The sequence below is a fragment of the Hypomesus transpacificus genome, chromosome 18 (assembly GCF_021917145.1).
Source record: "Hypomesus transpacificus isolate Combined female chromosome 18, fHypTra1, whole genome shotgun sequence".
NCBI classification, from domain to species: domain Eukaryota; kingdom Metazoa; phylum Chordata; class Actinopteri; order Osmeriformes; family Osmeridae; genus Hypomesus; species Hypomesus transpacificus.
The window spans coordinates 12,824,608-12,844,662 of NC_061077.1; the positions used below are offsets into that span (position 1 = coordinate 12,824,608).

General features: G+C 46.4%; 2 protein-coding genes across 2 annotated transcripts; both read right to left on the reverse strand.

Annotated features, from left to right (window-relative positions):
- Window positions 1–477: 477 nt before the first annotated feature.
- On the reverse strand, window positions 478–15,385 carry dhx35 (DEAH-box helicase 35). Its single transcript, XM_047040474.1, has 21 exons — window positions 15,314–15,385; window positions 14,592–14,719; window positions 14,217–14,309; window positions 13,599–13,676; window positions 13,185–13,289; window positions 13,014–13,075; window positions 12,587–12,656; window positions 12,299–12,358; window positions 11,141–11,253; window positions 9,844–9,940; window positions 9,197–9,355; window positions 8,810–9,020; window positions 8,334–8,458; window positions 6,826–6,880; window positions 6,464–6,654; window positions 6,143–6,220; window positions 3,638–3,767; window positions 3,456–3,537; window positions 3,171–3,242; window positions 2,766–2,877; window positions 478–2,421 (listed from the first exon to the last, which is right to left on the reverse strand). Exons 1-21 carry the CDS (start codon window positions 15,354–15,356, stop codon window positions 2,383–2,385), a joined length of 2,103 nt encoding a protein of 700 aa, XP_046896430.1. The 5' UTR covers window positions 15,357–15,385; the 3' UTR covers window positions 478–2,382.
- A 135-nt stretch (window positions 15,386–15,520) lies between these two features.
- rab5if (RAB5 interacting factor) lies at window positions 15,521–19,168 on the reverse strand. The gene is made up of 4 exons (XM_047040904.1): window positions 18,874–19,168; window positions 18,162–18,265; window positions 17,608–17,737; window positions 15,521–16,660 (listed from the first exon to the last, which is right to left on the reverse strand). Exons 1-4 carry the CDS (start codon window positions 18,979–18,981, stop codon window positions 16,619–16,621), a joined length of 384 nt encoding a protein of 127 aa, XP_046896860.1. The 5' UTR covers window positions 18,982–19,168; the 3' UTR covers window positions 15,521–16,618.
- Between the last annotated feature and the right edge of the window lie 887 nt (window positions 19,169–20,055).

Genomic DNA, 20,055 nt, shown 5'->3' on the forward strand with positions numbered 1-20,055 from the left:
CAGGGCTAACTGTCCTGCACGATCTCGATGTTTCCCTGCTCCAAGTCCAACACACCTGATTCAAATGAATGGTCGTTAACAGGCTTCCGCAGAGCTAGATAACGACCCCTTCATTTGAACCAGGCGTGTTGGAGCAGGACCAGAGTTGAAGACCATCTTAAACTACTATCCCAAACTTGACATCGCATCACTGTGAAGATGAATATACTACTTGATCATGAAATAAGAGGAATTTCGGTCCAGGCAGCGTTTGTAGTACAACACTGACACCTCCTGGCAGCGAAAATAAAACAGCTTGGATCTCCCAGCGTGATTCAGATCTGCCTCCAATATTCCAAACAACTCTCATCAAACGTTAGATGCACCCATCCAAACACATGCGATGTGACGTGTTTTTGCGAAACATAGTTAATCCAGCAGCCTTGGGCACAGTTTAACACCAACTTCACCAGGCAGTGAGACAGACACAGTTCAGTGTGGGACCAGACATTAGATTGTTTTATTTTTAAGATGTGCTGGACAGAAAGTGAGGGGAATACAACTGCTTCCTAGGAGCGAGTACAGACGTGTACAGATTACAGTTTGGCTGTTTACAGATTAAGATGATCAGCATGTGACAAAGAGAAAGACGGCCTCTCGTCGACTAAGTGTTGTTCGAGAGTTACCACCTCACATGCAAGAGTATCTTCACTTGTATACGTCACTAATAGAATTGCATCTATTGTAGGCTAAGTATCCAGAGATTGGAGGCAGTTAAAAATGTGCCTATTTCTCGTCGTAGGGACAAGGTATCTATATGTGAACCCATGCAGACGGTCAATAAAGTTCAGGACAGCAACCTTACTGATAAGAAAGCAGGACCTAGTGGATTCAAACGTGTTTTTTTTTTGTTCTCCGGCTTTCTGTGGCTTTCGGAAACTTCTGGTGTGAAATCCTACTTCCTGAAGGCATTTCACAAAGGAATGAGAGAAAATAAAAACAGCAGACAATGATGTAGGTCTCGGGGGGAACACATCACATCACTTGTGCCTTTGCTCTAAACATTGATGACACTGACACAGAGGGAGGTGTACAATAGTGCAGTGGTTGATTGGAAACATGGTCTGAGGCTCGAGGGGGGGAAATAAATGCTACTGTGATGGCCAAAGAAACATGGCTAAAAAAAGATCAACCTTTTCGTTGTTCGGTTTTTTTTGTGTTTTCTTTTAGGCTTCGCGTGTGTCTTTCGATGCACTCGACGCTATCCTCAGGAACAAATGGCACTTCTTCAGCTGTAGATCTGATTGCATGTGTTGCACTTGGTATGGTTTTATTTGCACATTTCATTTCGGAAAGAAAAATGAAACGTGAAATATGGTTTTGATACAAAATAGTATTTGGCACAGAACGGTTAAAAAGGCCACAATGTTTGAGCTGGACAGTGAGTAAAAGTGGCACCGAGTTCTACGGCAACTGTCCGGAAGCAAAGAGGTCTTTTGTCACAGTTAACTCATTAGTCGTACATTCTGTGTCGACTAATCAAAACCCAAACATGCATTCCATATGAGGCGTAGTCTTGTATATGAGACAGTCCCCAATGTGGATGTGCAGATAACTGAAGCTCTAGAAAGAGACTTGTTGAACGACGAGGAGCCCGGCGACTTTGCCTTTCCGAGCTCAACCATGCCAAACCGCTGGCTTTCAACACAGACAGGCTAACGTAGCATCTAAACAGACCGGCCAACGTAGCGACGGACTACTGTAGCACCCAGGCTCAAAGAGGGTAGGAAGCACATTAGCCCCCCCCCCCCAAAAAAATCAACAAACCGCCGTTCCTCGTTTCAAAAAATACGAAACAAAAAGAAAACGCCACATCCTCTCATTCTTCACTCGTTCATATACTGTATTTACCGCGCCAATGCCACAACGAAAAGAACGATAGCCATAAAAAAATAACCATGGAGGCTCGCGTGGTCTACTGGACGCGAGCCTGTTCTGTCTATGTACAGGTGGAGGGTCAGCACTGTCCCCTCACGCTGCAAAGGACCCCTTCGTGACCGACGGCCTTGGCTTTGACCCCCTCAACTTTCTCCCCAACCCCCTCTGGGAGCACAAACTTCCAAGAGCAGGATGACATGGCATGCCGTCAGCCATAGGCCGTATATTGCCCTCTTTCCGGTTCTTTCCAGCGTGAGCGGACAGTGCCTCGTCTACATACATGTGCAGGAGTTGTGACGGCAGACATGGGAAATAAATATATAGTACATCTGTATATACAGGGGAGATGAGTGAGGGAGAGGGGGGGTGTGTGGGAGCGGGGGGATGGGGGGGCACAGTGTTTAAAGAAGGGGGGGGTGTTCTCTTCCTCGTCTCCTCTCTCTGCCGGGGCGGGGCTGGCTCAGTTTAGAGGACCCGGGATCTCTTGCTGGCCAATGACCCATGCTGAAGAAGGGGGGGAGATTCAGAAAAGGGGAAAGAGAGATAGAGAGAGAGACAGAGAGACAGAGAGAGAGAGAAAGTGACACAAAAAGAGAACGTTAGTGGCACAAAATTGTCAACAAGTGGCAAAGAAACACACCGCGAGTCTGCCTAAGATAATGTTGGTTTGTGAGGGGATGGCTCCCTCTAGTGTGACGTAGCGGGATCAACGCTAAAGGTGTTATTTTTTTGTTTTTTTTTCTGTCAAAGTGCAATCGACCGGCCCGGTTTGGAAAGAGCGGTGACCGCTGAATGGATTTCTGTCTGTTTGTTTCCAGGTCGGACGTGGGGCTGGGTTCCTCACGTACCTTGGCCTGCTTGTAGAAGTGAGGTGCCAGCTCAACCAACCAGGACGATTCCACAGCGGTCACATCGCGCATGTAATACTTAGCCGTCTGCACCACCTCATTGAAGACGACCCTGGTGGTGGGAACAGGAAAAGACACGAAAGAGAGAAAAAGGACAGAGAGAGAGAGAGAGAAGGACAGAGAGAGAGAGAGACAGAGAGAGTCAAATACAGGAAAGACTACAGAGAGAAACCATCGAGGGCAATAACATTCCTCATAGATGTCCAATATGCTTTGGAAAATAAGCCTTTAAACGTCAATACGCCTTGCATAATGCCCTCCATTTAATGTACCACTAAAAGCTCGGCCCGATTGAGATCCGCATTGGGGAGGGCCTCGCGCGTTCGAAAACAACACGCCACTCACCACTTTGGAGGCTTCTCTCCGTACAGCACTGAGTTGGGGTGAATGTGAAGCTCGCGGTCATCCCGTAAGGTCCTGAGAGCGGACAGGGGCCGGACGCAAGGAGGGAAGGGAGAGACAGAGTGAGACGGAGGGCGAGAGAAATAAGAGGGGGGAGGGAGAGCGAGCGACACAGGGGGAGAAAGAGAGAGGGAGAACCCATTGTAACAGTGGCCGCAGCGTGGAATGTTTGGGTCGAGGAGAAAGGGGGGTGGGGAGGCGAAGGGTGGGGGTGAAGGGTGACCTCACCGATAGGAGCCCGAGTGGTGCATGCGGGCAGCGTTGGAGAAGAACCCCGACACGATACACCTCAGGATCACATCCGGATCTCCTGCAGAACAAGAACACACCGCGAGATGTGGAACGGCTGAATACACACACAGAGCCACCCCCCCCCACACACACAAACACACACGGGGAGAGACGCCGACCTTCGCTGGAGGTGCGCGGCACCTTGAACTTGTTCATGAGACGTCTGAGTTGCTCTCGCACGGTCATGGCTCGCAGGAGCCCCTTGTAGTTGAGGAAGTGCTCCTGGCACCACTGGGAGCTCTTCTGGTGCTGGGGGGGGGGGGGGGGGGGGAAAGAGAAACAGGTCAGACCGTGGGCCACAATACACTAGGGCTGTCCAGCGCAAAAAAGAAAAGAAATGCTACTGCGATTAATCGCATGACTGTCCACGATTAATCGCATGACTGTCCACGATTAATCGCATGAATGCCCACGATTAAATCGCATGATTGTCCACGATCGCTCGCAAATGAATCGCACGTTTTTGATCAGCTCAGAGTGTGTATGGGAGGGGGCAAAATTGGCTTGCTTGATGCAAATGTGTGTATATTTTGGGAAATCAATTAATAACACGAAACAAACATTGTCTAGAAAACCCTCAGGTAGGCCTGCTGCATTTAGCATTACTATGCTCAAAACATGGCAGTCAATGACTTAGCATCTAAGAAAGTAGCTCTTCTATTTAGCCTTTTTTTTTTAAAAGCCTGCTGCTTGTTGGTTTGTCCACGGGTGTCCCTTGCACATTGTCAAGCGTGGTCTGATGTAAGCGTCATGTTTCATGGCTAACGGGGCTGTCTGCATTAGCTGTGTGCTTGGCCAGCAAATGGTTTTTAAGACTTGATGTACTCCGGTGGTAACTCAATTCACATTGACACCATCTGCAAATGACTCGAGTCATTATGGACCCTTTGTAGCTGAACTTGCCATGTCAAATACTAACTGCTTGCTTGTTGCCATCCTACAAAAGACAATCAGGGCCACGCAAGTTGAAATTCCGGTGTATTCTCCAAACACAGGGGTGCTTTTCCAGGGCTCTAACAGTCTCCAGCACCATTCGACTAGTCCCTGTGTCCATGGCTCAAACGCACGTGTGGGGTCTGCGTCTCGTTGCTGCATTACATGCAACAGCCCTGGAATACACCCAGGGCCAGGTCAAAGTAAACATCGGCCTCCTTCTCTCCTTTCTCCAGTTCCTGTACACTCACCACCCCATGGCACACTGCTGATGTCCCATAGAGCACCGCCCTGCAGGCTGCAGCTAGTTACCCCGGATAAACCGGCCTGGCTTGTTCACAGCAGGCCGACGCTGAACCCCTCCGCCAGTCCCAACATGCTTGTCGTACTAAGGACTACCACTACACTATCATTTATGCTGGTATAGGTGACTGGGGAGTCCTCAGCGATGCGTCAGCGGACTTCAGAGCACTTGGGCAGTCCCACAGGGATCAGTGATTGTTTCTTTGTTTGGTTGAATACGTACACTGGGATCAGTGATTGGCTCTTTGTTTGGTTGAACACGTACACAGGGATCAGTGATTGGCTCTTTGTTTGGTTGAACACGTACACAGGGATCAGTGATTGGCTCTTTGTTTGGTTGAACACGTACACTTCTGAACACACCATCCCCCATCCCCAACATCCGGCAAACTCATTTAGCTTCACTGGCTTCCCGTCTCTCATCGAAGGGAGTTTCAAAACCTCTTCTGCTCACCAGCAGTCCTCCATAACTCAGCGCCCACACATCAACCTTCCTCATCAATAACTCCCTCCAGTTTTCTCCCCATGGTGTCCTCAACACCTCCTCAGTCTTAGCCAGGCTTTCTACTGCAGGGCACCTAGAGGCCTTCATGGTCGTGAAAGGTGGCAAACATATAATGTGTCTTTATGGTTAAACTTTGAATACCGTATAAAGCAGGGGCCCCGAGTACGGCCCGCCCACGCATTTGGACCGGCCCTCTGACCAATGCCAGAGACGTTTACACCGATTCATGTGCATAAGTAAGTAAATGTTTTGATTTCAATAGTAATGAATATGAAAAAAGGTCATTACGATATTAACGATACTCTTTTAATAGGCTATATATCCCTTGATATGTATGGGTGTAACAAATATGTATGGAGGTACAAAATATGTATAGATGTAACAAAATAATAAACTAATCTAGCATAATCATCAGAATAACATCTCCACAATAATACTGGTAGTCACTCCGGCCAATGTCATTTTCTGTTACAGACCGACCGGCCCCAGATTAACCTGTTAACGTGTGAGTTCTAAATATTTCCGACGCTTCCACCAGAGTGAGTTATTTTTGCAAAACGGAAGCTAGCTAGCTTTAGTTAGTTTGCTTCCGTTACCTAGCAAAATACTCGTAGCTATGCTAGTGCTACTTTTTAGCCTCCTAATTGTACATTTTAAAGCCATAATATAGCGTTTGTCATATAGTTTTTGTCTATCGGAAAATAGTCGGTTGGAATGTTCAGAATCACACGAGCAAGCTTACGAACGATCACGTATATGTGACGCTACTCTTTAACGGGTTAAAGGAAGGAAAAAGGATCTGGCCCTCGCAGAAAAAGTGGTGTGCATACGCTTGTTCTGGAAATCCAGATGGTTCCTCCCAGTCCCTTAAATCGGTCCCTACCTTGATGAATGCCTCGTAGACATTGAGCATGGTGAGGTGGTCTCCCTCAGCCACGGCAAACTTCCTGTGTTCACGGGCCTACAGATGACAGCACACACACACAACACATTGAGTAACAGACTTCCAAATCTCCTTTTTATCTCCAACCATAACACTTGATTCGTGTCTACAATTCCCTTTACCGGACCGGAAAATCCGGAGTTTAGAATACACTGCAGCCTTTGATAAACACACAGCTGCAGCTTGAAATGTGACGGACAAATCAGCTCCGAGCCAGCGTCGACCTTGAGCGTGTCGGCCCGAGACCCTTTTTGAACTTACAGCTGCCTTCTTCTGAGTGGACGGCACGACAAAGATGTTCTGGATCTGCATCATGGCTGCTATGGTGACAATCTCCTTGGAGCAGCTGAAGTTGCCAGACTCCAGCAGCATCTTGGCAAACATGGGGCTCAGGGGGAACTCTGCCATCCTCACGCCCATGGGGTCAGTCAGACGGCCATACTGGTCCAGACCTGACACGCCGACAAGAGGACAAAGGGACAGACAGATCATACAGACAGATCAGACAGATCAGATCAGACAGGGACCAGACCAGACAGACCAGACAGACAGACTGGGTCAGTCAGAATCCGACTGAGTGTTTGGACGCTGATGTTCCAGCTGGCTGTGTAGCTGTTTCTCACCTCCCAGAGCGTAGAGCAGCTCCAGAGCCTGCACCATGGACTGGGCCGGCGGCGGCTGCACAGGAGACAGGGTTAGCCTTGCAGCTGGTACACACTCACAACTGCTTCGCTGTCGAGTTTCATTGTATGATGTAGTTCTACCGTTGGAATGCAAAGACACTTGACGTCTAAACAAATATCTGTAGCAGCTGTACAGGTTGCAAAATGCTGTGTCACCAGAAAGAACGGTCGTCCATTTGTACCAGTTTAACGATAGTGTAGAAAACGTGTACAAGTTTGGTGGTGCTTTTGGATTCGGCGGTTACGCCTGGGACACACTGGCTGCGAAGTGCCGAGCTTCGATCGGCTACAACTGAGCAAAAGCTGTTCACACCTTTCCTTTACGCTGACATGGAACATGGCATTGGCTATATCCATGCATTGATCCTTATCTACCCTACGTTGCCCTGGTTAAATTGTTGTTGGGGGTCATGGAACTCCCTGTGCTTTTCAACTGCGAGAGTTCATTTGGTGTCGTCCATCTCTCCTTGACTTTCTCGCTGATTTTCAAAACCGACTTGGGGGTTCTCTCTCTGTAGACTATGTCTGCACGTGTGCGTGTTGTGTGCAACGCGTGACAACTCGTTTCTCTCAAACAAACAAAACAACTACGGGCATGCTGGCTCAACAGATCAATACCGTTTATTTTCATTAGTTTTCATCAGGGTAACCACGTGTAAAGGCTGTTCGTTACCAACATTGTGTAATTAGGTTTAATATAGGGTGAATATCGTACGCAGGCCTCCAAAGTCATATTTATAAAATAATTTAAAAGTTGTAGACTTTATAATTATTTAGTGTTTTAATGTTCACTGTAGTCTACAATTAATGTAGTAAAATCTTAACATGCTTTTTTATACATATACATCAATTAATGGTGTATTTTATCATCCTGCAGCCGGTTTTGCAAGCGTCTCGCGAAAAACGATCGCTGCAGATCGCAGGCAATTGCAGGCAGTGTGTCCCAGGCTTTAGGGGTGATGGTGGGTTAGGGGTCATGGTGGGTTAGGGGTCATGGTGGAGGATGCACGATGGAGTCAGATGGCTGAGTGGTGAGGGAGTCGGGCTAGTAATCAGAAGGTTGCCGGATCGATTCCCCACCGAGCCACATGATGTTGTGTCCTTGGGCAAGGCACTTCACCCTACTTGCCTCGGGGGGAATGTCCCTGTACTTACTGTAAGTCGCTCTGGATAAGAGCGTCTGCTAAATGACTAAATGTAAATGACTAAATGTAAATGGTGGGTTAGGGGTCATGGTGGGTTAGGGGTGATGGTGGGTTAGGGGTCATGGTGGCTTAGGGGTGATGGTGGGTTAGGGGTGATGGTGGGTTAGGGGTGATGGTGGGGAGGGGTGATGGTGGGTTAGGGGTCATGGTGGGTTAGGGGTCATGGTGGGTTAGGGGTCATGGTGGGTTAGGGGTCATGGTAGGTTAGGGGTCATGGTGGGTTAGGGGCTAGACGTCACTCACAGAGAGAAAGCTGAAGCGCAGCACGTTGTCTATCCCCAGAGCCTTCAGCTGCAGGATGACTGGAGCCAGGTTGGTGCGCTGCATCTCTGGCACTGTGGAGGCCGGCAGCTTCTCAAAGTCCTCCTCTGTCACACGCACACACACACACACACAGGGAATGATCAACAACAAGAAATGCCACGTTGTATGAGGGGTAGATGACTTAAAAATGGAACTACTAGCAATTACTGTACACAATCCCCATTCCCTCCCAACCTGACTTCCCCAGATGGTTTGTTACACATAATCATCTGGGAAGTGGTCCTTGGAAACTGTTTGGAAAAGAGCGGGCACTTTCAAATCATCTTTGACAGGTGATTGGATGAACCATCTGTCTATCACCAGGGGCTTGACTTCAACCACGCCAGTAGCTGCCAGTATCCTCAAAAGGAAGCTGATTGGTCCGAACCAACACACTCACACACACACACACACACCTGTGTATAGTCTGAAGCACTTCCCCGGACGGTTGCGGCCCCCTCTCCCGGCCCTCTGGCTGGCCGAGGCCTTGGAGATGGGCGTGACCACCAGAGACTCGATGGCGGTGCGGGGGTTGTAGGCGCGCAGCTTGACGAACGCACAGTCGATCACAAACACCACCCCGTTGATGGTGATGGACGTCTCCGCTATGTTCGTGGCCACCACCACCTGGCGCGGGCGAAGGACGGCGGAGGGATTGAAAGTCGGGCACCAGTATACATACACAAAATGAAAACATTGTCCGGGTGCTAGGTTACAGTATTGAAGGGACAGACGCATTTCCGCCGGGTCTTCCAAAGCAGGCGAGGGGGCCAATTAGAAGAGGTCTGAAGGGGGCGGTTTACCTTGCGGACGGTTGGGGGCGCCCGTTCAAACACCTTCATCTGCTCCGGGTAGGGCAGGCCGGCGTACATGGGCAGCACCCGGAGGTGCTTCTTCATGCCGTACCTGGAGAGGGCCCGCGCCTGCTCCTGCAGCAGCGACACCACCTTCTCCACCTCCTCCTGCAGGGCCGCACACAGGGGGGGGGACATACAGGACTGATGCTCTCCACAGAGATAAGCACTGAACCGGCGCTTATTCAAACCCGTGTGTGTTTCGGAACGACCCGGCGGGACAGATTCGAAACGGCATGAAGTCAGTGCTCAATGGAAGTGTGGGGATTGTTGTGCTACGGCTGACTTGAAGTGTGAGCAAACTTTATACTGTGGAAAAGCATTTTCTCCCTTATTTAAATGATGAACATTTTCCATCTTCTCCATTCTAGATGACGGTTTTAGAGTGTGTCATAGAAAGTTGACATCCTCACTTTACACCCACTTCAGACATTTTTTTTATAAATAAAAAATCCCCAAACGTGCTGCCTTCAGCAAACATGAAATATTGAAAAGGTTCCATTTAGCTACCTCTCAAATTGTGGACATGGCTAATGGAGGATGTCTAGTGTTTGTGTAGAGCTGGAATGGGCCCCTCCCCCCCCCCCCCCCCCCACCTGTCCAGTGAGGAACGCCAGGACATCTCCGTCGTCTTCCGTCTCGTGGATCTTCAGAACCGTCTCCACCGTGGCCTTCACGTAGTCTGGGACAGGACTGAGGAGCACAGGGCCTTGTCAAGCTACGGAGCCTGGGGGTCCGACCGCTCCACCCCCCACCCCGGGTACAAGCGCTAAACCCTAGTCACTGGAGCTGGGTGAGGACTGAGCATGTCAAAGGAATAGGGCTGCTGTTTCGAGTTTGAAGCGTGTTTACCACTGGCAAGACGTTCTGGAATTCTCTATCCTTCTCCTCACCATAGTTGCCTGTGAGCCTTACCTCCTTAGTCTTAGGTTCTACCGACCTTGGAGATGTTGAAGCTACGTCTGACATCGTCAAATCCTGCCCAATCTCCACAAATGAAACAAGGCTTAGGCCAAATCCCAATATTCTGTCTTACCCCTTACCCCTAGCCCTTAGTTTTGCGCGTTCGTGTGAGAGTAAGTGGTGTCCCAAAACTCTTTTTGATCGAGGGGTAGGGCTAAGACGAAGGGGTATACACCCCTTAAAACCAAGTGTTTCGGGGAGTTGACTTGAAACCTAGGGGTATGTGAATCCTGCGCAACCTGCAACAATGGCGGAAAGATCATCCAGAGAGTCCCATAAATATAATAATTTTGTCTTAAATAATTGATAAAAAAATTACGACAGTCTTATTTTGTACTCTGCACAGTCCTGTGCATATGTATTTGCAACCATGTTCTTACTTGAAACGTTAAAAAAAAAATCACTGGTTTGCTACGCTAACGTTACATTGCTGATTTGCACAACAGTCCCTCATTTCACTGATTAGCCTTGAATGGACTCCATGCATGTCTAGAGTTTTAACTAAACTCCATTAGCAGCGAATTTCGTTTGAAATCAGTGCGTAACACTACTTGCTTTGGAGACATCGATATACGTAACCAAGTGGTGTCTCATTTCATAGGGCCATGTAGCCCTTACCCCTCAGTTTCGAGGGACAAGGGCTAGGGGCAAGGTGCGAATTACTGGGGGGTTGGGGGGTCTGACCCCCCTAACTAAGACTTGGACCCCCCCAAAAGAGGTCAAAACAACAGGTCGGGGGGGGGTTGATACACGCCCTGGAGAAGAAGTTGACCCCCTCGATTGTCATTGTATAATTCGCACTATGGCTAGGGGTAAACTAAGGGTGAGGGGTAAGGGCGAGGGGTAGAACAGAGTATTGGGATTCTGCTTTAAACTGGGTTTGCTAGTCTGAGTTTAGCTAAAATTGTTAAAATGTCTGCCGTGGCTTACCTAACGGTGTAGAACACATCCACTGGGAAGGTGCGGCCCTCCACCGTCAAAATACCACACGTGTCCTTGTTGGGGTCCCCAGAATCATTCAAGTTGAAAAACTCTTGAAATTTCTACAGGAGGATGCATAGACATGCAATAGCAGTGTTTCCCACACATAGACTAATTTGTGGCGGTGCGCCACAGAATCAACACCGGCCGCCACACATTGCGTTTCGTAAACATTTTTTTTTATCGCTATTTAGGTAAAAACACGCAGCGTATTCGTTCAGCTGCATTTCCTTTCCCTGCTCTCCCTCCGTCTCTTTCACGCACGCGTCTTTCTCACATACACACACAGTCACTACGTCAGCACACGTTAGCAACGATGCATACGCCGTTCTAGTGAGACCGACAGCTACATCAGCGAGCCTTCAGCATTAGTGCCGTAGCTAAAGGTCTAGGAAAGTTGAGGCTACTTTTCGCTAGGTACCGACGGACATGTCTTAATCGAAGGTTCCCCTTCGTTGTTTTGGTGAGAAGTTTCAAGAGCTAGCTACTTACCCGGCGTCATGGAGCCGACCAGTTAAATAGTTATTTAGCACCCTGTATGCAGCGTCGCTACCTGCATATGCAGAAATTATTTGTTTGTTGTTGTTGATTGATTTTGTGAATTATTTCGACCCCCCCCCCCCCGTCTGACATGAAACAACACCCCCCCCCCCCCCCCCACATATAGCTTTCTAATCTGTGGGAAACGCTGAATAGGTTAGATGGTTAGCAACGTTTTTCTTTCTTTTGGAGCATTTTTGAGTTAAAAGGCTAAGTTAAGAACCTCCTATTTCACTTCAGCTAAACTATTCAACTTCAATTACATTTTCAACATTGCCTGAGAACGCAAAAAAAAGATTAAGCTGAGCTGCGGGGGCAGCGCAAACCAAAAGATAGCAAAACCAATTTCACACAAGGAAGAAAAAGCGTCCCAATTTGAACTGCTGACGACAGTCATAAGCTGCTTTAGTCTTTGTGTCTCTGACAAGTCTTTAGGACCAGAACAATTTCCAACGTGACTCGAGCGCAGCCCGCTGCTTCACGACGTCGCCCCGTCCCTTATCGCACGCCTGCTTTGTTTGTCTCTGCCCTGGCCTATCTGCCCATCTTCATTATGCTGCAAATCACCTTGGCGTCCAGAGTGGCAGAGGCCACTATCACCCTCAGATCCCTCCTCTTCTTCTGAATCTGAGGGGAGAGAGAGAGAGAGAGGGGGAGAGAGAGTGACAGAGAGAGAGAGAGAGACAGAGAGAGAGAGAGACAGAGAGAGAGAGAGAGAGAGAGAGAGAGAGAGGACAACAAAAGTTTAAAAAAAGCATGTTGGGTATTTGTTTTTTGGGTGTTGTCAGGGTTAGAAAAGGGTGGCCGTTTGGTGTAGGGGGAGAATGTTAGAGGTGGTGACAGGTGGACAGCTACCTTCTTCAGCAGGCCGATGGCTATGTCTGTGTACAGGGTCCTCTCGTGGGCCTCGTCCAGCATCAGGACACTGGAGACAGACAATATGGGGTGAGCTGCCAGACAGGAGGTCTGCCTTAGGTTGAGATGCGCTTCACTAATCCCTCTTTCTTAGTCAACCTTAAGTGGCTGGAACACACTACATAAGGGATCCATCAAGGCTGAAAACTGAAAAATGCACGCTCGGGACAGTTCAGATTCGGATTCGAACGAGATCAAATGTGTCACTTTCAACGATTCGAACAAAGGAATGATCCGACATGCGATAACTGCTCCCGACAGCGTGCGGACCATTACGGACTATTGCTGTGAGTGCAGACTCCAGAAGTACGTTCCCGTAAACCCCACATCCTCCGAGTGTCGCTTGACCACTTCACAGATCCTGTACCTGTATTTCTTCAGGAGAGGATCCGCCATCATCTCCCTCACCAGCATCCCGTCTGTGAGGAACTGGGATACGCGGGGGGAGGGGGGGGGGATCAGGACGTCAGTCGAAAACAACACAGAGCAAAATAGGAAACGACTCAAAGCATGGGGGAGGGAGACGAGGGGCGGGCACCTTGATGCGAGTGGCGTGGGGGTCGGAGCAGTCGTCGAAGCGGATGGTGTAGCCAACCTCGTGACCCAGCAGGGCCCCGCGCTCCTCCGCCAAGCGGTTGGCCACCTGTCAGGAGGGAGGGGACGTTAGCGGTGCCCAGGGCCAATCACAGAGGCCTAAACACGGGAGGAAGACGCGTGGATCTAGGATAGTCATATTTTTATTGACGATAGTGGCCGCTCTGCAATCAGATGTGGAAGGCACAACTGTAATGGTATAGCCCTCTCCCCAAAACATTTTTTGAAGTCACCGAGAATCTACAGCCTCCTCTTCAAAGTGTAGCGGATTTGAGCCACTGTTGCACTTTTCTGAGTCAGTGGAGTGAAGGAGGAAAGGCTTAGGGGGGGGGGGGGGGGTCGTGAGGACGGTACTTACTGAGATAGCAGCCACTCGACGAGGCTGTGTCACCCCAATCACCTTCCCCTCTGCTGCCCAGCCAGCCTCCAGCAAGTACTGGAAGGGGAAAAGAGAGGGGGAGAGAAAGAGAGAGACAGAAATACATGGAGAGAGAGCGAGAGCGATGGAAGGGAACAGTGAGGGAGAGCGAGAAGGAAAGGAATAAGAACGAGAAGAGTAGGAAGGAAATAGCGAGCGACCAACATCCACGAGGCGGACCGAGAGAGACACGTCAATTCTTTAGAACAGCATAATCTGCATAAATTAAGCCCCAAAGGACTTTCTTCAAACCCAGCGAAGAAGAGGCCAGTAAGCATCTAGAGAAGGTCACTCTCCCCCAGTTTGGAGATTGGACCACGTGAGGGGGTCCACTACTGCAATGTCCTGCCCTGCGGCAATCCAACACAGTGCATATCTGACCTTGAGAGTTCGGGGAGTCCTTCCTTAGTAGGCAAAATGCTGTTATTGTGTTCCCCTAGTTATATTCAGTCCACTGCCATTCAGCACAGGCAACAAACATATGACTGGTGAACCATTTCTTTTCTCGACCGTTTCACCACATCACCAGAACTAGGACAAACGTGCAAAGCGACACACCTGAGGGATCTGTGTCGTCTTCCCACATCCTGTCTCTCCCACGATGATGACAGTCTGGAAGCTCTCCACCAAGTACAAGATGTTGTTTCTGTGCTGGAAACACAAACGTTCACACGCCGTGTTAGTTGGGTTTCACTCAACATACAGCATTACACTTCATCCTCAAAATGTTGACGTGCAGCCGCTTACTGTCTGGTGTAGGCAACCAAATCAACGAACTTCTCAAGGGGAATGTCTGGAATATACCATGAATTTAACCCTTTCCCCCCCTTTACGTAAGTGAGGATAAATAATGAAACGAGAAGTAAATTGGCAGCTTCAGTTGCTGCCTGATTATCAATGTGTGCTGGCTGTATAACAGGTGATGGGAGCAACCTTAAAAACTGGAAGCTTCTGCCGCTGCTTCTCGATGGACAGCGCAGTGTGCGGGTTGAATATGACGGGGGAGCCCGTAGTCTCTGTCGGGAGCTCCCGTTCTTCAGAAATTCCTGGTGCCTCCGACCCTGAGGGCAGATTATGATGAAGAGGGTAATGGCAAGGCAGAAATATGAAGGGGTAATACATGTCACGCTACGTGATTTAGTTGGCAAAGCAATTGAAGTTATTTACTAGCTAGCTAGCTCACAGGGGCAGCGGTTCAGACTCCCTCCTAACTAGCCTCTATCCATTCCCATGAGAGACAAATACATAAGAAACATTGCAAAGTACCTGGACTAGCTCACATTAGTGACGGAGAGCACGGTTGGTCTTTTCACATAAACTGCTCGTGTTGATTATGTAGCACTTATCACTTTATCATTCGCTTGTGTAATGAGTTACGAAGTCCTAACATCACCTTACTCGTAAAAAACAGTTGGCCAAATAATACAGTCCAACGCCGGCTGAATTCTTAAATAATGCTTAAACTGGCGGAAATGTTTGCATCTCCAACAACGCATTCATGATTCAGGCATGTTGACGCACTGCAATGAATGACTTTCATTCATAGGCTTTTTTTTACATGCACATACTGCCTGTCTTTATTACACATATTACATCGTAAGCCTCACCATATTCGCAACCAACTGTAGTTTAAAACATATTATTTGTACACTTACCCGGTTTCCAAAATTTCATCGTGGAGTTGAGATCCGCCATCATGGCTTTACGTCACAGTTTTTTTTTTGCGTGACGTCATATTATTCAGACTCCTTTGAAAACTAAAAGCGTGGAAATCAAACGACAATCCTTCAGCAGGAACACTTCAAATCTCATCACTTAATGTAAGTAATTAAATGGAAAATGCCATTAAACACAACATAGCATTGAAAATGGAGGCTGAACAAAGCCCATGTTTAATGTGAATCCCAAAAGATCTCAATCAGAAAATACAATCCTCTCAAAAGCCATTTGTGTACCTGGTACAATAGTGTCATTACAGCCATCTTGCAAGAACAGACTTTAATTTAATTCACTATAAAATACTGAGACACATGTTACATCAAACAAGATATAACACAAAGTACAAATAAATCAGTTGAATACAGTGTAGATTTGATGACATTATACATAATTTACATACAGGTTTAAATTAATATCCAAACATTAGGTAAGACTATTTGATCTGGATGCTAAGTAAAGGAAAAAAAAAAACACATTTAAAACTACATTTACCTGTTACAAACAACTGATAAATGACAAAGAAAAACTACAAACAGTCATGGCAGTGCACAGAACAGTTCTTTCAGCTTCAGTTATGTTTACTTTCTCATCTGATTTCAGTCACCTGGCGATTTGGACAAGCCTAAAAGAAAAGCTAGCCTTAGCCACCACAGCCTAGTTTGGGTAGTTGTAGTGGGTACTAACCAGAGAGATGAACTCAGTACCCTGATGGTACTGATGACCTGGCTGTGGTCTACTCAGGGGAGAGGAGAAGAAAGGAAAGAGGGATGGATGGGTGAGTATTTATAAAGGTTGCATCGACAGTCTAAAAATGTTTTCTTTTAATTTTAACATTTTTGTTTGCACAAATACAAAAGCCCTGGCAGCCAGGTGAGACTGATCTGTGATTAGATGAATGACACTGGCCAGACCTAAACCACTAACCCTAAATCTAGTCCTACTAGAAAGTCAACACTGATCGGTTCCAGAGTGGAAAGATGATATGGATGGGTTTCTTTTAAGTATTTGAGCATTCCAAAAGAAGGGCTAGAATCCAATCATTGGGTTTGTTTTAAATGGGTCATTAGAAACATCTTACAGGGTGATTGAATTCAAACTACAGTTCCCAAAATGCACTGCGTACGGAGGAGTCCTGTGAAGGGGTGGAGAACCACCAGACGCCATGAGGTTCTATGCTCATCATGTCTTGATGTTTTACGTCAACAGAAATGTCCTTAATCCAATGGTTTCCTCTTCACTCCTCAATCGTAATGTAATGCTGTGTAAAATATTATCCAGACCACCTGATCAAGGGAACAAACATAAAAACCGTAAATGGACAGAAAACAGTCACATCACCCATGCCATCTGATAAACTAATAATAGCAAACAAATATTCACTATTGGAAGTGCTAATGGGCAAAATAATCACGTATTAATGGCAGGGTATGCATGTTGTAAAACTAGCAATTTTGGCTTGAGTGTGAAAGTATCCCACCCAAAATATCCCACCTCCTCCCTTCAAAGCCACTCCCCCAAAACACATGACTACTGCTGGGACGTAGGTTGGTGTACAGACAAGTAGCCAGTCCAATCATTGCATTTGATCAGAACGTAATGATTGGTCGTGTTTATTACAGTCCTGCAATGCCCACACGTAACATTTATTTAAATATACTGTCAGAGCATTTGATTTAATGATTGCTATCAAGATGTGAAGTTCATTTCAGCAATGACAAATTACCTATCCGGCCTTTAATTAATCTACTGATTTAAGGTGACAATCAATTCAGAATACTTGTATAATAAAACTATTAAACTGTAAAATTTGAAAATTAGCTGAAATTTGAAACATTCAATACCACATAGGCTATTGAAGTTAATTCAGAGACGAGACTTGTTAAGAATCAGTATATCAGTGTAATGCAGCATTGAACACATGGTTGTAAATATATGGGCAACTACAAATACTGATAGCTGAAGTTACTTTTAGTGTGAAACCAAATTCAATCTTAAAATACATTCGACTTCCAAAAAAGTTCCACAACAACAGCAAGTTTTTGTGCAATGTGCAAATGTACTTAGGAACTTAATGTAAACGTGTGGTGGCCTGCTAAGGTTAAAGAGGTAGCAACCAGCAACGGGTGACAGATTTTTTCTGTCACCCTACAAGGCAGGAACTGTCTCACAAAGATCACAGAGAAGCTACAGAAGCCCAGACCTGACAGTAGACCTGGTCCTTGATGCTTACCAGAAACAGAGCAAATGAGGTCATGAACCCCTCTTTGGTGAGCTCCCATGTTCCGCCATACTCCTCTTCATCCACCTGCTGAAAGCTGCTGAAGTATACATACAGGACGCCAGCATTGATGATGCAGAATCTAGTTGGGGAAACAAATAAATGACTGGATTGTGGTGCACATAGGGTAGGAAACTAGTGGTGGGTAAAGATTTTTTTGTTGTTGTTGAAATGTGGATTGTAGGAAAGGTAATTTAAAGGTACAATAGGTAGGTTGTTATCAATAATTGTGCCCCCTATAAACATACTGTGTATGCAAATGAGTTGTTTAGCAACATAGACAGGTTAGTGCAAGTGGAATGTCAAATTATAATTTTGGGAGGTTGCAGCTACTTAGACAATGTATCTTCCTTCTTTGGATTATTTTGTGAAACCACTGTCAACCAAATGTGTGCAGGACAGCTCGAGTCAAGAACTGGGGGGCGCTGTTTCTCATGTTTGAATATATTTTAGAATGTTACCTTTTGCAGCTTTAAATTCAAGGTCATAACTGTAATTACACTTACATGGCTATTCCTAGGAAGCCTTTTAGTGGTGCAACACCCCATATCACACCAAGGATGATAGCAATTATTTGCCGAATCCAGTAGATCACATCTAAAAACTCGTCCTGTTGAAAACAAGAATTCACATTAACACGAGTAGCTTGCAGACCGGTGTGCATCAACACATTTCTAATCAAAAAAAGAAATATACATAATAACGTGTAAAATATGTGTATATAAGTTGGTGTACGTTTTGAAGAAAACGTCATGAACCAAGAACCCTTGTGATTGGAAATGGCTGAAGGATTTTTAAGTCAAATTCGACCCAAATAACGTCTGGATGAACATCCCCTCACAGAAATGTGATAATGAAAGGATTAGCAACTAGCAAGTGTGAGTGAAGGTAATCTTGATTGCCCACGACAAGCACAGTACAGTACACGCATTTGTAGTTATTTATCGACAGGCGTTTTGTGGAACTGACCTGTATGCCTGGGTATAGAAACACAAATCTGATTAACCTGCCAACGCAAGTTTCAGACTTTCCTGACTACAAAATCCTGCAAATTACGACGCATCATCATAACAAGCTAGGAGGCTAACTGGTTAGCTTGGCATGCTAGCATTCACTCAAGCGAGAGGCATCAACAATTGGATGACAGTTACGTTTCTAGTTATTCTACAAACACACTTCAAAATCACATTATGTATTTGTTGAGGGGGCACTGCCAACCTTTTCTTCCCAAACAGCGCTACCGTTGAAGGCTTTGCTCCATGTGGACTGCTTTACACCCCCATTGACGAGATGAACTTCTTCTTTCCGCTTTGAACTGTTCGTCATTCTTTGCGTTTACCGGATACAAGACACGTTAAGTGATACTTAACTTGATATAACTTATTCTGATTGTATTAAACAACCCCGCTGTAGACTATTTGATGAAATTTTACAAGGTGTTAGCCAGTTCGCTACAGAAATAAACGCGTTGCTGATCTGACAGATTGCAGTCAAGGAGAATGTGTTCATTGAGTATGCGCAATACCACGTTGACCCAGCTCGAACCTGCTGTGAACAGCCAATAGCAGAATGCGACGTTCACACGCTGGACGGTTCTAGAGCAACACGTTAACGGACACTGCCATCTAGAGTTAGGATGCTCTTACGACGCTGGCTTTCATTCATAAAGACCTATGTAATTGTTAAAGGATCTGCATTGTCTATTTTTATCAGAACAAATGTGTATGCCACTTTGGATAAAACCGTCAGCTAGATTTAATACATGTAAACGGACATTGACATGTTAGTTCAAATAGCTTTGTCAGAAAAACACAAAGATACACAGGAGCAAACACTAGTTTGCAAGCACACACTTTTAATAAGTCAGACAATGACAAACATGTGAAAAAGAACATTTAGAAAAGTTTACAAAACAGAAGACAAGCTGAAGTGTGTGAAAGAGGAAACAAATAGTCTGACTCTTAACACAGACATGTTCAGAGTGTGTTGTGTGCATATAAGTAAAAGATAGCAAGTTTGTATATTCACAACATAGTCTAACACAGTGTTATCAGTATTTCCTAGAAACTCTGGATAACTAGATCTACAACACACACACACACACACACACACACTGCAGTGATTACAGTGATTAGTGATTACAGTGATTAGTGACTACAGTTATTTACTGTAAGAGATCATCTAGAGTCAATAGTGAGATAGGATGCCAGCAACAAGGTTCTATAATTTAAGGTTGGCATCCAGTACTTTTAACAATTCAAGTTCATCTGAAAGTGTGTATGTTTGTGTGTGTTTGTGTTGGAAAGATTGTGTGTGTACATGTGTTTGTTTGGGGGGGCGGGGGGGGGGGCTTGGTTGTGAATGTGGTCTTTGTGGTTGAGATCCTGAACAATTGAACCT

Coding starts and splice junctions, on each gene's coding strand:
- dhx35 (XM_047040474.1), bottom strand. CDS start 15,356: ATGATGGCGGATCTCAACTCCACGATGAAATTTTGGAAACCGG. Junction 9,356..9,843: donor TGGCGTTCCTCACTGGACAG/GTGGGGGGGGGG, acceptor GCGGCCCTGCAG/GAGGAGGTGGAGAAGGTGGT. Junction 9,021..9,196: donor CGCCCCCAACCGTCCGCAAG/GTAAACCGCCCC, acceptor CGCCCGCGCCAG/GTGGTGGTGGCCACGAACAT.
- rab5if (XM_047040904.1), bottom strand. CDS start 18,981: ATGACGAACAGTTCAAAGCGGAAAGAAGAAGTTCATCTCGTCAATGGG. Junction 18,266..18,873: donor GCGCTGTTTGGGAAGAAAAG/GTTGGCAGTGCC, acceptor TGTTTTCAACAG/GACGAGTTTTTAGATGTGAT. Junction 16,661..17,607: donor CCTCATTTGCTCTGTTTCTG/GTAAGCATCAAG, acceptor TCCCTTGATCAG/GTGGTCTGGATAATATTTTA.